The following is a 23,134-nucleotide window of genomic DNA, read 5'->3' as shown; positions in this document are numbered from 1 at the left end:
TCACTATCCAACTCCCTCTCAATGCACAATGTAAAATAAACAACTATAACCAACTACATGTTCCCAGAGTTTCTCTGGCCAAAATCACATTTTTAAAATGTGAAATTTCCCTGTTCTTTCACATAGTAAATGTCACACTCAGTCAGTACTCAGACCAAGGCATTTAAAAGTTAACAGCATACCAGTAATACCAACTACTTAATAAACTAGAATATAATCAATCACAGCTTTAAATGTCCTGATTTTTGTCATATAAACCTACATCATCATCAATTATTGTGTGACTCACAGTATCCTTGACAAAAACATGAAATAGAAGTGCTAGCTTTACAAACCTCTCAGTAAAATAAAACCACTTATTGAAGTGGCCACTTCATATAATGTCATTTTCATCACTGCAGATAACATCAATGAAGCCAATTCATTAATTTCCTACATCTGGTTCTCACTTAAAAGTTGGAGTGATAAAAAAAAACATAATGCATTTTGCCTGAAAGTTAAAAACAGAGGCCCTCACAACTACTAAAATATTGCATTAAAAATGTTAACATCCTGCCCATTGCCCTCTTGAGGTTTAAGGTTTATTATCACTCATAACTTACTGATAGTTTCAAATGTTAACAAAAAATTGTACACGTAGGCAAGTATGACAAAGGTATTTTAGTAGGAAAATCTCATATTTAACTGAAAAAAATAAAATAGGATTATTACATTATTACTGCAAATGTGTTTATTATATATTTATAGTCAAAATATGTGAAGTCATAATGCAGCATTTCAGTTCCTTACTGTAGATCAATTTAAAAACTGATATGTGATCCATGAATAAGGCAGAGGAAAAATACTGTGATTTTAAATGAAGTAATTTATTCAAGATTCTGCAAGGAACGGTAGAAGTAAATTGCAGCAGAATCAAATGCCTATAGAGCAAAAATATCCATCTATGTTGTATTAGGTCTTTTGATGGATATACTATGATTGGTTCTCCTTCCCTCTGAAAAACATATAAAAACATGTTCAAAATCTGTCTTTTTCTATATTGCCTTTCATATTCTACCCTTTTTATGAGATAAATACGGATTTCAGAGTACATTCCACTCTACAAAATGATCCCTATTATTAAGTGAGGCATAATACATCAGCTTTTTATCTGTCTTATTTTGTACCTGGGTAAATATCACAAGCAGCCCCTGGGGAGTGTCCCATGGTACTATCTACAGCATCCTGTGGTGACAGGGCTGGCTGGAGGGGCTGGATTGCAAGGCAGTCATTCAGGATGTCCTGGCCAATCTCTGAGCTTGATCGCAACTGGAAAACAAGAGATAAAAAAGGAGAAATTGTAATGAAAGATGGACATGGACTAAAGAAGGGAAATAATCACAAAAATCTTTAAGATAGTGGAAAGTTACAATGAAGAAATGTTGAGGTTAGAGAAAGAAATGGAGCACATTCAGAAACCTTCTCCTTTAAATCATCATTAATACCATCCTTTCAATCTAGCAGGTACTTTTTGAATCTGAGGAAGAAAACACTTTCAGATGCTGAATAAGACTGTGCTTAGGACAAGCACTACTTGTACAGGCAGCATCTTGGACAGGACTTCAGTGCTCTCTTGTCACACACTGCAAAAGAGAGGAGTGGCCTAGTTAATGGGTATTGAAGATTTATCAAATGTCTGACATGCTTATAGCAGCAGAGGGGTACTGTAATGAATACTAATATTTTCATGCATAGGACCAGAAGAGCAAAGGCGCTCATAACACTGGAAATGAGTGACTGGGAGCAACCACTTAGGAGAGGTAATATACAGGCAAATGGAAATAGGACCACTTCAATATGGACTAAAGTTGCCTTGAGACACCATTCTTAAACAGACTAGGACGTTATTTGTTTCACATTACTGCAAAACTGAGAGTGCTCTGTCACAGCCAGTAATCCTAGCTGCATGCATGGCCACTTGCCTGGTACCTGACCCACCAACAGCAAGATCTGGCTGATCACCAGCAATTTCACTCTAGAAAAAAAAAATAAACAAATACATAACAAATGTTTTCCTTTTGATGAAACTAGATAGAGAGTCTCAATGTGAGGCTGCAATAAAATGCAGTAAAAGACCACAATTAAAAAAAAAATCCCAACACCAAAATAAGAAAAAGGAAGAAAGTGCTGCAACACCCTAACAAGGATGGTATAGCTGTAATGCCAAACTGCACCCTGAGGTTTAGGACATATTACGAATGCTGCTGCAGGCTGCTGGGACTGATGCCTGTCGTGATCTGCTGCCTGATTTTATTGTTATATGTTTAAAAAAAAATTGCCTATTACTTTAAGTAATTTTGGTTGCTGTATTCATTTAAAAGCCTGGAAAATGAAGGTCTGTGCTTACAAGAATGTGGCCTACTGCAGTGGCTGAGATGCCCACAAATATCCTGTCATGTCATCCAGGTTCGTGCAGCATGATGGAAAGAGCCCTGACCTAGTGCACTTGGATTTGCTGCACTTTCCCAATAAGCAAATCTCACAGAGATTACTGAAGCTTCTCCTTTCTTGTTTGGTGCCATGGTGGGTGAGCAGGTAACAGTTAACTAGAAGACAGCCTAGCACCTCTAAACAACTCCTAAGGGGAGGAAAAGGAACCAAAAGACTATTTCTGCACATACTATACTCAGAAATTAATCACAGAGAGGTTTTAATTTGAAGGAACAAAGTTCCAACATCCCTGCCACAGGCAGAGGCATCTTCTGCTATATCAGACTGTTCAGAGCACCATCCAACCTTGCCTTGAACACCCAAGGGATGGGGCAAATGAAGAAAGAAAAGTAAGAGCAAATCATTCTTAATGCAACCATAAAAATACCCATTGCCAAAAGATAACCCTTGTGCCACAAAATGCTGATAAAAACTCAAATTACTTTTGATAATATGTAGTACTGTAAAACCATGGCAACTGAGTGGAGAGTTGGTCTTGAACATCCTAAGTACCCGACCTTGTAGCTGGAGATGCTGCATAGCCTGAGATACCTACGCACACGCTCTGCGTGCTGGAGATTTCTTCTCTTAAAAACTTAACCAGCCATTTTTAAGCCCAAAGGTACACTACCTCTGTGAAGTACATTTGCTATTCGAGAATTGTAGGAAGGGGGAGAATGGGTGGGGAAGAGGGAGAAGGGAAGAAATACCCTGACAAATGATCTTGTTTATTATTCATACTTACAATTTGCTGTAAGCAGAAACGTTTCTCCCACTTTGGTATATGTCTTTGTCTGCGATTACCTAGTAATTGTGCTAGGTTTCCTGCTATTATGAGTAACATGGCTTTTTTATGAAACTCAGTGCTTGTGAAATTAAATGTCAAATATATCCTCATTCAAATCCTTACAGTTACATTATTAATAAGCATTAAATTTCTGTGGAATCTAAAGTGAATAAAATACAAAAAATCAGACTTCTATAAAAGAATCAGGATTCTATCATGCAGAATACACAATCACAGAAGATGCCTGTGTAAAGTTGTCTGAATTTTTTTAAGAAACAGATAAATTTTTTATAGATGGCACTCACAGATAAAACAGTGAGAAAAAGAAGGAAAGGAGAGATAAGTATTTACACATTAGTTACAAGAATTAAGTAATGTAAAATAAAAGAGGCAACCACTTATTTTACAGATTTTTCTAATTTGCGCTGTTCAGGAATCTTGTATTTGTATATATTTTGATATTTAGAACAAATCTGTCATGACAATCTGTGCTGGCATAAATTTTCTGGCTTTTCAAAACTTATAAAAATGAAGAAAACTGAGGATCATCAACAAAGCACCAAAAATAGAGAAAGAGACAGCTGTGATGAGATTTCTGAGAATAGTTCGTATTTCATGCATTGGCTATGGTTGATTATTATTTACAATCACAAGGTCTAGAAATACAAGTCAGAAAAGGGCATAATCCAGCACACTCTATATCAGTCAAATATTTTTACATATTTCACAGAAAACTTTTTAATTTTTTTAACTTAATTAAAATTTTTAACTGAAAGCAATGTCTTGCATTGTGACAAATGGAGGGAAATCTGGGCTATGATTCGTCTTTAATACATCAAGAAACACAGAACAGACAATGAAAAGCCAAATGATCTTAAAACCAAGTAAAAACCACAAACCATTCACTGCAACTGTAAAATTTTATCTTCAGTTAAAAAAGCAATAAAGGAGAAATAATAATTGACCAGCTATAACAGCTGCCATCCATTTATTGCTCTGTTCTAACAACACTGCATGTCTTTTCTAGCCTGGACTGTAGATTTACCATCCAAATGGAAAAGGAATTTTGACACTCTCTTCGACTTCTATATGAATAGTAACCCAGCACAGATCTCTCAGCACTGTGACTGAAATACGTCACTGCCCCATGATAATCTTGCTGCTTTCATGATCACCCAGCTGAGCACCAGTACTATCATGCTGGGACTGAAAACTTGGCAATCTGTTTTGAAGAATTGCATGGCCATAAAGTTACCTCACTGAGGGGTGAAATCAGCAACTGACAAGTCTGACATGGTGAGCACAGCCATTTTCTGTGTGCTGGAATGTAACCCATATTTATGACCAAAGTGCAAGCTAACAATCAATTGCTCTACTCACTTAAAACTCCCCTGTATTTGATATTTGGTCCAAATAATAGTTTTTGAATTTAATAACTCAATGTTATGGTAAGACTTGTGAAGTTTTGTATTTGGAAATACACTTGCATTATCACAATGTGGCAGTTTTTTCTAATATACAAAACAAATAATATTTCAGTCATGGTTTACAACTGTTTTACTTCTGTGAAAATCTGCTAATGTTTATTGCCTTTCAGAACAATGGATGGAAATTCTACTCCTGTACATTTTGCATATGAATAAGTAATTATTCAAATAAATTAAATGAAACAAGCAGAAATAATTAGAAAGGTGTAAGATTCTTATTCCTCAGTTTTCAGTTTCATTACATTTGAATTCAAAAGCAGAGGCGTACTGTTGATTTGATGCATGACATAATCCCAGAGAAAATGTCTCCTTACAAGAAAAGATAATTTAAAAATTTTTTCTCTCACTAATATGTTTTTCTTCTGAGATCTGCATGTTTATGTACCACCTGACTAGTTTCTTCAGCATTGCTCCTGTATAAGAGAAGTCAGACACCATCAAGGGAAATGCAATAGGTGTGTTTATGAATACACTTCATAAGAAAAGAAGCAGCATAGCTTGAGAAATCCTAAACCACACAAAATAGTTCAGTAACTTCAAAACCTGTCTGTATGTATTCAGATTAACTCGATTAATTCTTCAGCAAAGTCTAGACACCTTCAGTCATTCAAACATGTCAGTTATCAAATCATAACATTTTAAATCTTGCTTACATAAATGTGTGCTTAATATACATGCATGTTGTGCACATAGTAAGGTATTTACATTTGTAAGTGAGACATTAGTTATAGTCTATTTATTTTTATGCAGTTAGATGTGTGTCTACCATGTCTAAAATTAGCAAAAAAAAAAAAAAAATCCTAAATACTGTTATGTTTCATTGACAGGAATTTTTTTACACTAACTGTAATAGTTCTATAAATGTGTTTTAGTTTTGTGTATAAAGACAAGGAGGAATTTCTGCTATTCACATAGTCTGTGTATTAAGTTTACTAATGCCACGTTCAACATAGGTAGTTTTTACTCATTTTCATTATCTGTAATTTAAGCTGGCATTGCGAGAGCAAAACATGAGCTGCCTATGCAGAGCCACATTGTACTAGCTTTTCTGAAGGAGTACCCATCATTTAATATTTACTTGTACATTTAAAATTATGTCCTGCTAGTATCATGAGATTGAGAGTACACAGATGTCACCACCAGAAAAATTAAGCTTATGAAGCGATGCTGTAAGACAGTATTTACTCCTACTATGGTTTGTCTTGCTGGATACAGATTGTCCTTTTACTCACAAAGATCAGCTCCAAGGTCCAGCACCTTTCTGACAACAGACAATGACACAAAATCAATAAAAATTGTCCTAATTCTTGCCTCTGGAGGCTACAGACATCTTGGGACAATGGAACAATGCAGACAGAAGGGACTTCTCTGTATCCTTTGTTTTCAGTGAGTCATCTGTGCAGGACTTCTAGAGAGAAATGCTCTGCTAACTGTCTACCACAGCTTTCAGATATGCCTCTGTGTGTGTGTGTGCATGTGTGTGATACTTCTCCCTGCTTTTAGATCCCATTTCAATTAAACACTTGGCCAGAAAAAACAATCAAAATCAAGTTAAACTGGCCCATCTGCACAGTAGTGTTAGGTTCTATGCAAGAAATAATTACTTTTGTCACTCTCAAAGTTTTACTATACTGAACATTTGAGCTCAATATAAAAATTGTTTCCATCTTCATGTTCTAGCATAGATCAGGAAAACACATAAAAATGTTTTTCAGTGTCTTGCATTAAAAATCAAAAGGACCTGGAACCTACACAATTAGGTAATTTTGGCAAATTTCAAGTCAAGAAGAAATCCTGATTTTAAAGCAATATTATAAGGGGGAAACACTGTTGCATTAAGATTGACCACACTAAAATGAATTCTGCTTTTATTATATATAGAAAAGAGAGTTTTCTTTGGATTGTTAGTATTCTAATTTGAGGAATATTTTGCATTAAATCATCACTAAAATGATACAGACCACAAAGAAGACCACTTTAAGGCAAAAATTGCAGGTGGGACAGATCTGAGAGGAAACTTCTAATTTAAAAAAAAAAAAAAAAACAACCTTACTTTAAAGAAGAAGAGTGAGTGCAATGGCCTTTTTCTAAAATAAACAAAAAATCCACACTCCAGTTGAAAATTGAAAAGAAGTCATACAGCTATTTGAACACAAACACACATACACACAGACACACATACTGCCTCTCTTCCTGTCCCACATCAGGATGTATCAAATCTGAAATGTTATACAAATTATACCTATGGCCCTTTTTGTTTCATCCTCTTCTTCAGGCAGTTCCAAGAGGCTTGTAGCTGATTTTTATGTGAACATCAGTCCAATAGCTGACCTGTTCAATTCAAGAGCAGGAAAAAACCTACTGTTTTGTGCCAGGCTGATATGGGGATATAGCTATTATATGACACTGCTAAGCATCAGTTTTTCCAAGTAAATGCAGCCTGACAGAGAAAACACTTGTACTGCAGAATTATTTGCTTTCCTGTTCTGAAAATACATCTGTTTGGCAAATTTTCACTTCATGAGAGGAAAAATGTGTAAAATAAATACATACTTATCCACTAGGTGCTTCTTAGCACAAACATATTTTTCTCATCACAGATTACCATTGCCATGGTAATGGCAATAATGTCAACAATTGTTTATATTGAAAGATGCTTTCAGATTTAATTTGTAATTTTTTTTTCTTTAGCTGCAGCCTCCTTTACATAACACTGACCTTCACTTTAATATTTAATTCTGTATTTATCTCCACTTGAACCTAAATGCATGCATGTACCAGGTCACACATTAGAATATTCTCTTCAAAATAATATCTTGAAGAGAGTCTAGGACTAGAACTGAAAAACTCTACCACTCTGCTATCAAGAGGTCAAAATCTTTAGCCTCCAGCCATACGACTTTTACTTTTGCAAAGATTCCTCAAGGCACCCCTGTACATTTTCACTGTCTGTAGTTGTCTGTTTAGTGTGCTACATGGCCAGACAAGAATTTTCTAACACAGTTTTGGCTACTAGAGAGCAGGCATTCTTTAGTGCAGTGCATTGGTCACTTGGGGGATCCTTCCTCCAGCTGAGTGTCCTGAGCATCACGTAAACAGTGTTTATCATACACACCAATCACACATTCTTCAGCTATCCCCACTGGCTAGATGTTTATGTATTACTTTATTTTACGTAGTTGTACCCCTTATCAGAAGTCCTTAAATCTTTGGTGGTTTGCAATGTCCCATGTGCTTCTTACATGGCTCAACCCCTTTTTTTGTGTAAGGGCATGATTGTTGTTTTGCATAACTTCTGCTTCGTCAGCAGAGCTCAGCTGGCATCCTGCTTGCATTTTGTGTGGCTTCTGTTTGCCAAATTTTATCCTTCATCTATTTCTCTAAGGTTATGCTGTTCTAGTCTCCTTATCAGAGTAAAATGCTGCTCTGTTCTACTGTCTTTATCAGGTGAGACAACGATGTGAAGCACTAGCTAGGCTGGCACTGCTAACTTTCTGAGTTTCTACTGTCTCTGATTTACTGTGGGGCATTTCTGTGTCAGGTTGGGTTTTTTGTTGTTGTTAAAGCCATAATTCAGCTTACAGAGCAGTCTCCCAAACAGCTGTGCCAGAGAAAGGGCAGAGCTCTTGCATCACAGGGAGAAAAAAAAATGGGCAGATGAAGGCCCTCCTCAAATGTGCACTGCAAGTGAGGCCAATATACGGCTGCTTCAGGAGCAGTGCTGAGGAATCCAAAATCAGCACCTGCCAATGCAGCTGCCCACATCCAGATCCAACAGTGTGAAATCACAGAGACCCCACCCTGGAACAGGAACCCTCCTTGAGGACAGTACTAAAGACTTGAAGGGTATTTGTGCTGATGTCAGGGTGCTGAACTGCAACCTCCTAGGCATCCTATGCACAGCTTAAATCTTGCTTGCTCAGACCCTGGTGCTGCTTAAGGAGCATAATGAACAGAACAGTGCATTCAAAGCCCAGACTGAAGTGTGACAGGCTAATGAGAATCATAGAATTATAGAATCATAGAATTATTCAGGTTGAAAAATACCAGTATGATCACCAAGTCCAAGTGTACACCCAGCACTGCCAAGCCCACCCACGAACTCTCTCTACCAGGCCACCAAAAGAAAGAAAGATTCCTGCTCTATCAAGACCATTTTCATGCATATACTGTTGCAGGGAAGTGAAGACAAAGAAATTGAGAAAAGGATATTGTTCGATATTAAAAATGGACCTGAAGAACAAGAAGTGCTATGAGCATGAACTTGTTTACAGAATTTTGAGACAATCTGGATTTGGTGTCAGATTTTTTTCTGCCATGGGTGTTAATGTAATGAGGGTCACACCACTTATTCCTTCTTTCTTATGCACTTTTCAACATATCACACTGCCAGAGCTCACAGGAGTATAAGCTCAGGACAGAAACGAAGTGCAGGAAGGAATCAGTATATGGAATAAGAGACGTTAACCAATAAGTAAAATGAACCAACAATCTCCTGGTTATAAAACTGCCACAGCTGTCAGAATACCATGAAAACCACTGGAGGATTTCAACTTTTCCTTCTCCCTGGTGAGCAAAGCTCTAAATGTAGTGCTGGCAAAGGATATCCCCCACAATGGATCTTGCCTGAGAAGCATGCCTTGTGCATCCCACCACAGCACATCCCACCATCCACGGCCGCTGCAGCGGCTGGCGGGAGGCAGGGCGGTCAGCCACAGCCAGTGGTACATGACTTTCAGAGCTTGTTTTACTGTGTCTCACTGACCATGCTCAAAAGAACTGGTCGTTCCTAGTCTCAACAGTTTTCTAACAAATTGTATGATTAAATTCCTGTAACACTGCTGCCCGTTCGTAATCCCTTTTTGCAAACATGCCTTTCACGAAAAATTGCTGAACACCATGGTGTCTGATTTATATTTCATTCTGAAGACAGGAAGTAAAGGGATTGAAGCTGGGGATTAAAACACTTATTCCTCACTGCATTTTCTTCTGCAGAATAGTTTCTTAGTTGCCATGGGCACTGCTTACTGACCCTGTGGCCCTGAAAACTCTTCTTTTTGCATTGGTGACATCTTTTAAGTGGACATCATAGAGAACAAATGAGAGAAAATATCCTTATTTTCAACTGCTCTCAAAGCAAGAAAATAGGCTTGCTTCTCTTTCAACCCATTCTCTCCCATTTGCAGTTTAAACAGTGAAATCTGAACAAAGAGTCTGAATAAGGTCAAGAAAAAACTGAAAGATGCAGAAGCCACTTATAGTAGTGTGTTTGCACCCCATATGGTAGTATGTTTGCTCCCCATGAGGAAGTTGTTCACAAACAGAGCAGTTCTTCCAGATTAATATAGTCACATAATGGAGACTGTCACTGGTAACTAGCTTTGTGCCTGCATGACCTGAAACACCTGTGGTGCAATGCTCTAACCCTCCTTGGCTCCCACCTTCCTCAACAATTAAACATTCTGAGTTAAAAAAATATTTAAAGAAAATAATTTCCTTCATGTATGAAACACAATAAGCACCATGCTTCTTGAACTGCAAAAAACTTAGTTCAAATACTGAAAAGAAAAGGAAAGATAAAACTGGGAAGTCGTCATTAAATTAACAAAAAAAGCATACTCGCTAAAAAAAAATAAATCCCCAGACATTGTTCTCTTCTTGTGTTATTCATAAAATTTAAAGGCTGGTATAAAATTTTGGTTTTTTCTAGAATCTTTAAACAAACTGGTAGCTTCATCAGTAGTGTGGTAAAATCAGTACGCAGTCACACTAAAAACCCTGTTTCTACTGTACTGTAAAAGAACTTAAAAATTAACTATCATGAACTATGCCTCTGTAAGAGGCAAAGATGTCTGTATTATCTTGAATAATATAATTGCTGACATAACCCACATAATAGAAAGCCAGACAGTCTCTCAAAACTTAATAGAAATTCCCATGTTAACCTTTTGAAAACCCCTGTATGTCTTAGTTCCAGAGAAATATTGTTCAACAGGAGAACATCACGTCTTTAAACAATTGGGGTTTTTCCCATTTCTTGTTTTTATTGTAAGGTGGACAGGTTTATATATCACAATACAGGTTGGGCTGAGAATTGTTTGAGAGCAGTCCTGTGGAAAAGGACTTGGAGGTGATGATTGACAAAAAACTTGGAGGTGATGATTGACAAAAAACTCAACATGAGCTGGCAGTGTATGATCACAGCCCAGAGAGCCAAACGTGTCCTGGGCTGCATCCAAAGCAGCGTGGGCAGCAGGGCCAGGGAGGGGATTCTGCCCCTCTGCTCTGCTCTGCTGAGACCCCACCTCCAGGGCTGCATCAGCTCTGGGGCCCCAGCACAGGAAGGATGTAAAGCTATTAGACTGAGTCCAGAGGAGACCACAAATTTCATCAGAGGATAGGAGCACCTCCCCTACGAAGACAGGCTGAGGAATTTGGGGCTGTTGATGAAAGGAGAGAGGAGAAGAGAGGAGGAAGAGAAGAGAAGAGAAGAGAAGAGAAGAGAAGAGAAGAGAAGAGACTTCATAGGAGCTTTCCAGTATCTGAATGGGGCCTACAGGGAAGCTCTTTCAGGAACTGAATTGATAAGCAAAGGTGACTGGCTTAAAACTGAAAGAAATGAGGTTTAAATTAAATGTCAGGAAGAAATTCTTTATTGTGAGGGTGGTAAGACACTGGAACAGGTTGCCCAGAGAAGCTGTATATGTCCCATCCCTGGAAGCATTCAAGACCAGGCTGGATGGGGTTTTGAGCAACTTGGTCTAGAGGGACGTGTCCCTGCCCATGAAATTAGATCTTCTTTAAGGCCACTTCCAAGCCAAACCATTCTATATTCCATATACATGATGCATTACAGGGCTCTAAGAGAGAAGAAGTGAACTTTTAGAAAAGGAATATAAAATAACTCTGCTTCAGAAGAATTCAATTATTAAGATCTGCCTCTAAAGGTGAGGAATTTATATTCTCTTTTTGCTAATATGGAGGCTGCACAGTGGGAGAAGATGAATATCTTTAACCTCTTTATAAGCAAGATGGCTTCTGTAAAGCCCCCTCAGTTCAGATGGGAATCCTCATCAAGCTCAGCAGAGACCACTCACCAAGGTAATGCCAGTTATTGCTTTGGCCAGACAGTTTAAATCCTTATCCCATTGTTTTCAGTGCGCTCCACACATAGTATGGACTGTCTGCCCTACTACTAGCCTCTACTACAGTCTGAAATAAGAGTGGATATGGCTGAGGTGTCATACTCCTTGCTTCATCTCAGCAGTGCAGTCTATCACAATTTTTCTTACTGTAATCAGGAACAGCCCTCCAAAAACTTCCTACCATTGCTAGCCAATCAATCTTGGAAGAGCAATAAATGCAAGAAGAAATCATGCATAAATAGCACCAGGATTAGAGAAATTCTGATTGCCTTCTGTGCTTTATTCCTCCATAGCCAAATAACACCTGAAAAAATGTCTTTCCAGTCAGATATCACAGGAACAATGGAAGCATCCATTGTGATTGGTGATTGGGATAATGTTTTGCTAACTTCCCAAGAGTTCAGACATTATTTTACAACTGACCAATCTGTGTGAAAAGATTATCAGGAAGAAATAAATCAATCTAGAAGCCCTGCACATAGCCCTTATCTCCTTTGGTCATGCCACTCCCTCCATTCCTTAGTGATTTGGTACATGTACCATGTACATACAATTTTTAAAAATCTCAATCATTTCTAGATAATTTTCAGAAATATCCTTTGGACTGCCTTTCTTGAAGCTATGCCTCTATGATATTATTTGTTTTCTGGCAGAGAGAGTACAAAAATTTTTGTCCCAGGAAAAAACCAGAAAAATAAACATAATTCCTGTGTTAGGCTAAAACTAAGTAGTGACCTAGGAGTATCACTGAGTATCTGCCGAGGTGTTACCCTATCTGGTCAGTCAAATCCTTGTATGGGTTCGTCCAGACACATTTAAATGATCTAAGACGGTACAGCTTTACAGAACAGACAGCTTTAGAGGCAGTTGTCTGGTAAACATATAGCACCTCAAAGCTTGTCTAAATAATACATCTGACCCATAAATAATTTAAATAAAAGGACCAAAGACATGATCTAGCCACTTAGAACTGCCAAAAAATCAAAAGCTGGTCAGCTGAATGAGGAAATTATTTGGTATAAATCATCCTTCAGTTCAAAGTCCAGACTAAGACTTTTACATTCCCTTTTGCTTGTCTTGCTTATGTCAACTGTTCAAATGATCTCTTCCTCTTTTTTCACAAAGAGGGTGCTAACTAATTTTATCTTTAATGACTTCACTTTCTTTTAATTAAATAAAAACGATATTTTAAAAGTTTGTCAGTTTTGGGGTTTTTTGGCAGGACACATAGGCTTAAAATACTGTTATATATGACAACAGTTATTGACTGGTATAGATAAAATTAAGACTATCTAAAAGCGTAGCCACTGCATTGTTCAGTTGATAAGGTCAATGTTACTAGAATGATCTTGTCTTTGCCAAACAGCTGCACAGATTCAGAACTTTTTGTCCTTTTAAAATTATCTCTTATCTGTTTTATGCACTTTTTAAAATGAGAAAACCTTTAAGAAAGGCAATGGACATTACAGATATTCATGACAAGATCTAAAAAGCCAGTGGAGAGTTCATTCCATTCCATTCACTGTAGGAATTGCACTGCAGTATTTGAAAGTGAATTAAATATTTCCTTTAGATTTACAAACACAGATTTCTTCAGCATAGCTGCCACAGAAGTAGCAAATTACTTTTCCTGGTATACTTGAATGGAAAAGACAATGATCTCATACTTATACAAGGTTGAGTGCTATCTTACACAACAAATGGATCTTCATGGAGACCATAATAGTGGTATTGACCTTCTATACAGGCTTCAAACCCCTGAGTCTCTTTTACAAAGGAGGCTGAGGGAGCTGGGCCTGTTTGCCTTGAGAAAAGGTGGTTTGAGAGGGGATCTCTTCAAAGCCTGTATGTCTCTGAAGGGAGGGTGCCAGAGGCTTTTCTCAGTGGTGCCAGGCAATAGGACAAGAGGCAACGGGCAGAAACTGATGCACTGGAAATTCCACCTGAACACCAGGAAGAACTTCTTCACTGTGAGTGTGACTGAGCACTGGAACAGATTGCCCAGAGAGGCCATGGAGTCTCCCTGGTTCGGGATATTCAAGAACTGCCTCACACGATCCTGTGCAATGTGACCTGGGATGACAGAGCAGGAAGGTTGGACCAGGTGACCACTGTAACACCCTCCAACTTGACCCATCCTGTGCTTATATGATCCAACAGCACAGGATCTGGATTTTGTTAATGATATGATATGGACATGATAATGAGTAGAATGATTTGAACTATATCTGTAGAACAGAACAGCATTTTACTCTTATCAAGGACAGAAGAAGAGAACAGCACAGCCTTGGAGAAATAGATAAAGGATGTAACTTTGGCAAATAGAACCCATGAAAAACACAAGCAGGATACCAGCTCAGCTCTGTGAGGCTGACAAAGCCGAAGTTAGGCAAAAAAATGATATTGCACTAACTCAAAAACAGGGGCTGAGGAACAGGCATTTGAAAAGGACATGGGACACTGAAGACAGACCCCAAGGAATCTATGAGGACTTTTGATAAGAGATGAGACTATGTAAAATAAAGTAAAACATAATATCCAGTAAGGAGGTATAGCTAATGAATATGTGATCATTTTTGTATGATAAACACCCTGTATATCTGACACTCGGGCATTCGATTGCAGACAGGATCCTCCAAGTGTCCAGCAACTGCAGTAAAGGATGCCTGCCTGCTGTCTAATACTCAAAACCATGTTAGAAAGCTTCTATCCAGCTGTTGTGGTATCACAATGTACAATAATTTCATTTTCATTATCTTCAGTAAAAAGACTTACAAACTAAAAGAGCTATGGATTCTTGATTTTCAATACAGTACCATCAGGTCACAGATGAAAGACATTTGTGCTTTACTGAAATCAAAAAAGTGTAGCCACTGAAAATAGGCTTACTTGTCTAGCCAGCTTATAAAAAAATCTTGTAAATTGTTGTCCTTTCAAAGCTGAAATGAGAACAAGATTAAAAAGAGAACACATTTCAAAAGTAATTGTAGTTGAGGGGCATGTTGTACATTAACATTCCTCTCAGCATCACTTCAATCTCTCATTTTGGGAACTGCTTTCTTTCAGTGACTTCCTGCCTTAGATGAAATCTCATCTATCTTCCCAATGAAAAGATGAAATCCTGGCAGAGTCAGCAATTTTTCCTTTAAAAAATATGATAGTAAATACTGCTTTTTACCCCACTAAAATATTTTAAAATGACAGACAGAATATTATGGTGCATAGAGATTATACCTAAAATGTTTTACTAAACATTTTCAGCATCTGTTCCCTGATATTTGCATGGTGTTTGGGTACATGTTTGCCCTCATTTTTATGAATAATTTTTAAAAATACACAAAGGTGATTAAGGCAGGCATGACTATCTTTACTCTCACATGGCTCTGCTTTCCTTTGTAGAGTAAATGAAATTTTATTGTACTATACATTAAATTACTTTTATTAAATGCATTTGTGCTGGGATCTTCTTGGTATACAGGATTTCATGCCGTTACCTGGTGAGATTCCAAGTTAAATGTATTTAGCGGATAACTAAGGGTTGGGAAGTGAAGGGAACAGTGGCTGCATTACAGATTTCCAGAAAAATAATTTTGTCTTATGTGATACGTCACAGACACACATCAACAGAAGTTTCTTAAAATAATTGAAAGATGGAAATTTACCTATATCCCATTGCATAATCCCATCTTAGAGAGCCAAGGAAAGAATCAAATCCTTGAAGAAACATCTACAGAATCTGGGGTGAAGATTCAATGTAAACATCAGCATAGCACATGAGATTCCACTCTTACAAATGGACTTCATTCTGCTATTTAAGTCAATGCAACATCAAAGATGCATTTACGGGTACAGTCTTGGAGTGTCAGCAACTTAAGATGACACAATAATGTCACTTGGTATGCAGGGGGAGGTTAAAGAGAGGATTAAAACCAGTCAGGCACGATATATTAAAGGAATCCATGACTAATGGGGTGTGACAGCAAAGGGTTTCATTATTTTCAACAGAAAAGATCCCTGTGGCTTGAAGTATTAGTCCACTGTGCCTTTATCACCTTGGAATTTTTATGGTTATTTTTATGGTTATTTTTGATGAACTCACATTTTCATGATTAACTTTTTGGCATTAGGCCAATTTTCACTTTTAATTAAATCCATAAATAACCTTAATTCTTCATTAAAAGGTTTATTGTTCTTATTTTGCATTATTATTACTGTTAGAAAATATTTCAAATACCAAAGCATAATGTTAGTTAGTAATTATAACTTCACAAAGGTCCAGTAAATACCTATGTAACACCTTGTACACATTAGGCCTGTGATTAATAGGAGTTATGATGAAAAATGCTCAAAATAAATTCCTTAGGTAGCAACACAGCTCTTTAGAAATGCACTTATACATATAAACAGTTGATGACTCATGGACTTGACATCCACAGGGAATCAGCATTGTGAAATATCTTGGTATTATTGGAAGTATCTGGAATATGGAAATACAATTTAGAGCTTAGTCCCACATACCGCCCTCAAAATCCATTCTTCCATCTGAGACTGGCCAGGATTTTGTAATACTATGTATTTACCAAATGGCAGAATTTGAAACCAAGAATTTATGTTTACAAAAATTATTTTTACTTGCCTTGTTGTGTTTGTTTAGTGATTAACCATTACAGCAGTAAACATAAAGCATTAAAACATTAAGTCAGAGATGAAATTATCTACATACAAATCACATCAATCTACATGCTCTTTTTTCTAATTTAAAGTTTGAAATCAACCCAAGTACTTGAAGATGCATTGAAACATCTAATATTATAACACTGATTTTTTTCACATAAAATTTACACCAGTCAAGACAGCAGAAAAATCACCTTTTTCCTGACTTGTTGATCTTTGGAAGAATGGGCTTTCACATGTTTTCTCAGGGAACTTGGATCTGTGTATCGCTTAGTACATCCTGGAATCTCACATGCATAATCCTGGAAACCCCCATTCAAAAGGTTTTAAAAAAAAAAAAAAAAAAAAAAAAAAAGTTACTGTTATATCACAGATTATTTTAACTCAAGAGAATACTTTTTGAGCCTTGGGATGCTACAAACCATATTACTACAGAACAGAAACATCGTACATTATTACATGCAGGAAACTTCACAAGTTGTTAGAATAGGAAAGGATGAAGTAAAGCTTTAAAGGAAGATAAACAAAAGGAAAGTTTTCATTACAGCACCTTTCATGATTACCTTTTTTTTTTTCTTAGTAGTACGATGAACATTGCTAGATATACTTACAATTTTTCCACCCTCAGCAATCTTTGACTTAATCAGAAATTACAGTCTTTAGTGAATCAGGTAAAGAAACTGCAGTAAAGGCCCGGAAAGACTGTTTAGGATTATAGAAGGATCCGCTTCAGAAAAAGAGAACAAGAAAAAGTGTTAGTTTACTATATTACAAAGAAGGCAAGCAAAACCTCAACCAAGCATTGAATACTGAAGTATCAAAAGTATTACATTAAAAAATCCAAACATTTTAATGTGAAGTACTGACCAACTCCTTCAGCTCACATTTTCTATAATACTTCATTTAGAAAAATACCTGTAAAATGTCCTGCAATACCTTTATGGTTTTCTTAAAAGAATGCCCAATAAATCTAACTCATATAAATACCTTATCTTGCCTGTTCTAAGCTGTCTGTCTTGCCTGAAGACTTGTAGATTCACAATACATAGTATCAAATGAACATTAGGTTCAACTGTTTCCTGGAAGTAGCTATTCAGCAATGTATTCACTTATGTTCTACCTAGAATTTCTGAAAACACCTTGCACAAATTACTAACTTGCCAGCCATAGGTTTGAATATTCAAAATGGATAATTTACTTTTTTTAACAGCCATTTAATTCAAACGGCATTGTTTTAAACATATTTCTGGACTTCCACTCTTTGGAAACTGTCTCTGAAAAAACACAAAATTTTTTTTCTGAAACAGAGGTTTTTAAACAAATCTCAGCCATCACTCAAATTTACAAGGGACAATCTGTTGGCACAAAAATTTTTAGATTTATGAAATCATTCTATCTCTCTTGACTTTCTGGTGCATGCCCCACTCTTAACTTTTCATCAAAGAAAAGCTCTTTATATTGCAGATGGCTTTAATTTCCTTAAAGATCAACTAAGTGGGAGAAAGCTACTGCTTCTACCTGCAGCAAAGACCATGGAACCTGTGGTCTTTTTATCAACCAGCCTGGGTCCATCTTCTTGCACGCTTAGATGAGTGGGTCACTTTTGAGGCAGCTTCAACAGCCTCATCAGACCATCCACCCTCCTGTCTCTAAGGTTATGGGCTACCTGCTGTCACCAAGCTGGAGGAAAGGAGATGCTCTAATGTTCAGAGGGTTGCAGTGGGATTTCTGTGTCCTTACAGTGTCCAAGTGTGTCCTCTGGTGCTTGGCGCGGTCGCTGGAGTTGCTGAAAGCTTTCTGGCAGCCCGGGTGCTGGCAAAGGTACGGCTTTTCACCCGTATGGCTCCTTAAGTGAATCTTGAGATTTTCTAGTCTGGAAAAGGCTTTCTTGCAACCCTCAAACTAGAAAAGAGAAAGAAATTATTTGAAAGGAAAACATGCACAGGAAACTGCAAGAGCAAACAGGGAAAGAAGGGTAAAAGGGCATGCAGAGACCTCCAGCCTGCTATGGCGGGGTAGCATGGATGTTGCTGCAGGGTTCAAACCATTTAGACTGTAAAAATGTACCTATCCTCCCTGCACATGGCTGAATTAGGAGAGTACATCCTACATTTTGCAGACGGCACACTGAGACCCAAAGGAACCAGCCAGCTGAGAGTGCAGCACCAGCCTGGGAAACACAGCCTGAATCTCCTCCATGTGGCACACAGAGCAAAATGGTCACTGTGAGGTTCTCAAGACCTCTGCTAGCTATCCCTGTCTCAGCTCCAGGCTTCTCTGGATATTAGCAGCTCAGCATAACAGAGGCATCTCTCAGTATCAACCCAACCTACAGAGCAACAGCAAAGACATGCAGGGAAATTTCAGTCTGCTCTGCCTTGTTCATGGTGATGCAAAAAGTGAAATGATTTCTGAAACATATTTTTACTTTTCTGCCATGAGTAAATGTATGACATACTAAAAATACTGTAAGCCTGCCAAAACAGTAATTCCTGCGGGGAACCAAGAACCATGGGGCATAGTACTTCTATACCTAATCAAGTACTGCAACTGTGGAGAAATCTATGTTTATATAAACAGAAAACAAGCTTTTCATCTATCATGCTCTCATGGTATACTGTAACCTAAGGGAAACTAAAATATCTGTTCTATTTGACACCAGCATTTTTATAGACACTTGATTTCAATTAGACCTAAATATTTATGAATATCAGAAGTATAGGCTTTCTAAAATTCTACCAGTCAGGACCAATTCATCTCATTAGCTTCTATGCTCACTATGCAACATTTAAAGCTTCTGATGCATAACAAACTGCTATGCTTGCAAAAATAGTAATTCTATAGTAGAGATTTTTCTAAAGCTAACACAAAAATTTCAATCTTTTCACTACCTATTAATTTTCTTCACTTGAAAAGGAATAGGCCATTTTTCACTGGTGTCAGAATGACACAACTAAATTTTATAATATATTATGCAGTGCATGTATGTTTACAAAAGCACAAGTAGGAAAAGTGACATAATTCTGATCATAATTAGCATACCTTTCTTACAAATCTCTAACATCCTCAAAAAAGGAGAAAAAAAATTGTATCACTTAATTTTAAGCACATCTTTTGGATTACTCCAAAAAAGAATTACAAGTTCAAAGAATAAAGTATAAAACACATTACTATAAACCAGTGCTATTAAAATAAAGCTTAAGAAATTAAAACTTGATACAGAGGATGAACCATGCCTGCTATACCATAATTGCAATTTATCTTTCCTACACATACACTTCAGAAAATGTCTCAACCCATGAAAGTTTGTATTTATATTCCATCCCTTTATCCGAAACAAACCAGTGCTTTTCAGATTATCCAGTTTTGATCACTGAACATTAATTTATGCTTATAAATAGTGTCACCTTTATGTTTACAGAGCTTTAGCATGCATATAAAACATTGTTGTAAGAGTAAAAATATTTTTACTTTTAAGGATATATTTTTAGAAAATATTACAGAGTAAAAAAAATAAAATACACCAACATATCTTTAAATTGCCTTGATAAAAGTATCACTTTTTTTCTAGGAAAAAGTAAAGAATGGAGACAGCATAAGAACATGGAGTTAAAAAATGGATGTAAGAAATTATTCACAAAAGTGATGAAATTATAGAATGGTTTGGGTTGGAAGGGATCTTAAAGATCATTTAGTTCCAACCCCCCTGCCATGAGTAGGTAGACAGGTCAGAACAGGTTGCTCAGTGCTCCATACAGCCTCGGTTTGAACATTTCCAGGGATGAGACAACTTCTCTGGGCAACCAGTGCCAGTGTCTCACAGTAAATCTCTCCCAAACATCTAATAAAATTGTACTGTTTCATTTTTGAGCCTTCAAAAAATGACCTTCAAGAAGCAAAATAATTCAAGAGCACCTCTGTTAAAATGAGAAAGGCTAATCAGTAGATTTCTATCTTATACAAAGACGTCATTATTTTGTAATAACACCATGAAAGAACAAACTTACATTCTAATAACTGTAACTATGCTGTACATAAGAATAATTTTAGTATCTCAAGAAGCCATTAATTTTATAGGGTAAAACTCAGACCAATGAACAAGTTGTAGAAGCATGACTCTTTTGTTTATTTTTCAGGTTATTAAACTTTGAATTTTTAAGTATGCAAATGAACTTAAACATGTAAATGTTGCTTATATGGCTGTAAAATTAACATTAATTTTAATTGGGCAAAAATGTTTAAGTAAGCAGAACTGGAGAATCCTAACATACAAATTTAAGGATTATTATTTCTGAAGACTTCTGCATTGCTCAGTATAAATTGGAAGAAAGGATTCTCTCTTCCCCCACAGCCTTAAATTACTGTCTGGCATATTCACAAGGCAATATATAGATGTGTATTGCTAGAAAGGTCATTCTAGCAAAACAGTCTGCAAGCCTGTATTCTTAAGACAACCATCCTTACTCAACAGTTAATGAATATTTCTTTTATAAATCAAATTTCTTAAAGCATTGGAAATATCTGATACTTAAAACAAAAAGAATGAAAAGATACTCTTTTCAACAGCACAGAACATACTCTCTATCCTGATAAAAATATTTCAGTGAAAGTATTGCAGACAAGATGGGATCACTCAGTGGGGGAAAAAAGTCAGGTAGTGATTCATGTTTTTGAAATGGAACTCAGAGTTTTCTAAGGTACTAACTGTTGTAGTCACTAAGTATATGGCATAGCTTAGCATTCTGAATCTGTTTAACAGTCCTAAACATATCCTGATTAAACCAGATTTTTTGCAAGTCTTATGTAAAATTAATTGTGTAATATTTTCCTAAACTGCAATACAGAAATCAGTTGCTGAGCTTCTATTTTTACTGCTGCATGCAAATTGAAACCATTAAGTAGCTCATACAGAAAATTCCTCTCTGTACTTCCTAAAGTTCTTTTTAAAATACATTCATGTTTACTTTCTTCTTTTAAAAGGACAATTATGAAAAGTAAGAAACAATGTATTTAGAGGGAAAGGTAAAGCATATCAACAGAAAAAACCCTCAGTTTTATGACTTTAAAACATTGTGTTTTCATGAGCACACTGTTCATCCTTGTTTACACCGAGATGACGTTCAGCATACCAGGCAACCCTCCTGTAAAATGAAAATATAATTTCATAGATTGTATAAAATAATCTGTGCAACATGAAAAGCCCTTCTGGATGCCCCATGCATTTCTGAGCCTTGACTGGAATTCACTACATAATATATTTAGACTCTTGAACTATAGAACAGACGGTAATACCTGTGTGAGTACTTCAGTATCAGTAACAGATAGTCAGTGGCCAAGTGACTAATAAATTAGTCCATTTTCTCTGCAAAAGGAACTGTTCTGATTAGCTCAGCTGATCACTAGATCTCTAGCAAGGATTGAAGAACTTGTTCTGGCAGACATCTGTCTGAGCTCTGATCCATTCACTAAAAACTATGTAGCCTTCATATAAAAGTGAAACACAGCCAGCACAGCTTCTTCTTAATCCAGTATCTAATATTATCTGGTATTAAATATATTCACATTTTCCTGTCTGAATTGGTTTTGCTTCAGCACCCAGGCAGTGTATTTTCTTTTGTTATTTTTCTGCTGTATTAACATCATAAGAAATATAAAAAGTAACTTTTTTTTTTAATTCTAGGTACTTTCTGTTACCACGTACTTTAACCTTCTCTTAAACAATTTATACATGTCAAAAGTATTTGCTTTCTCACTACACACAATGCTTTCTCAGACCTCCTTCAAAATTGATTCCAAACCTCCAAACAATGAAAGGAAATTAATTACTTTTAGAAATACTGACACCTGAACAGTACTTGATTTTACAGAAATGTTCAATCCAGTATACAACATAATGTTGCTCTCCTCAAGTTTGGGCTGTTAATATCTTTTTTCACCTGAACCAGCTATACAGTGATCTGCAAATATTTCTAAGCATTGCTGTTTGTGGCAAAGGATCATCTTTTATTTTTTCAAGGGTGAAGAATAAGCATTTACCTTCTCCACTGTCATGTGTGAGAAAATATTTATGGGATATTATAACGAATACATTTAATTACATGTTCCTCATCTGGTCTGTCTCTAAGCTTACTGAGAGAGGGGTGGTTTTCCATTTGAAATTTGATTTTGCTAAACATTAGTCTGCCTACAACCATTAAATTGCAGCAGCTGGCTTTCTGTGTACAAGAGCTAGCTATTGTCCACACAAAATCTCAGTAACAAACCTAGATACTTCAGGGACAGAATTTATTTTTTCTTCAATAAAACTGAATACATGTCTCATGCAAGAAGCAAAAGAGACTGAGAGCCCCTCAAAAGGCTCCAGTATAGGGAAACACATGAACTACAACCAAATGACCTCAGAAAGTTTGATATGGCATGAGCTTGATGGAAATGTGAAGAACTCTTCAAATCTCTGTCAATCTGACTTGGGGGAAATCAACCCAACCCTACGTACACACAGAGGACATATTAACCAAGTGGTTCAAATGCATGCCCAGAGTTGCAAAATACCAGCTCATTTGGCTTAGTAA

The 23,134-nt window shown here is 36.7% G+C and overlaps 1 protein-coding gene across 1 annotated transcript in view; it reads right to left on the bottom strand.

Annotated features, from left to right (window-relative positions):
* The window catches only part of GLIS3 (GLIS family zinc finger 3), a 123,248-nt gene that overhangs the window by 24,678 nt on the left and 75,436 nt on the right, over window positions 1-23,134 (bottom strand). Inside the window, exons 4-7 of the mRNA XM_041405181.1 lie at window positions 18,303-18,464; window positions 17,969-17,971; window positions 16,757-16,864; window positions 1,167-1,308 (exon numbers count right to left, since the gene is read on the bottom strand). Coding sequence (XP_041261115.1) covers window positions 1,167-1,308; window positions 16,757-16,864; window positions 17,969-17,971; window positions 18,303-18,464 — 415 coding nt within the window. The remainder of the gene's footprint in view (window positions 1-1,166; window positions 1,309-16,756; window positions 16,865-17,968; window positions 17,972-18,302; window positions 18,465-23,134) is intronic.

This window comes from Onychostruthus taczanowskii, unplaced genomic scaffold (genome assembly GCF_017590055.1).
Source record: "Onychostruthus taczanowskii isolate IOZ18803 unplaced genomic scaffold, ASM1759005v1 scaffold220, whole genome shotgun sequence".
NCBI lineage: Eukaryota > Metazoa > Chordata > Aves > Passeriformes > Passeridae > Onychostruthus > Onychostruthus taczanowskii.
This window is presented reverse-complemented; position numbering and strand designations above follow the sequence as displayed.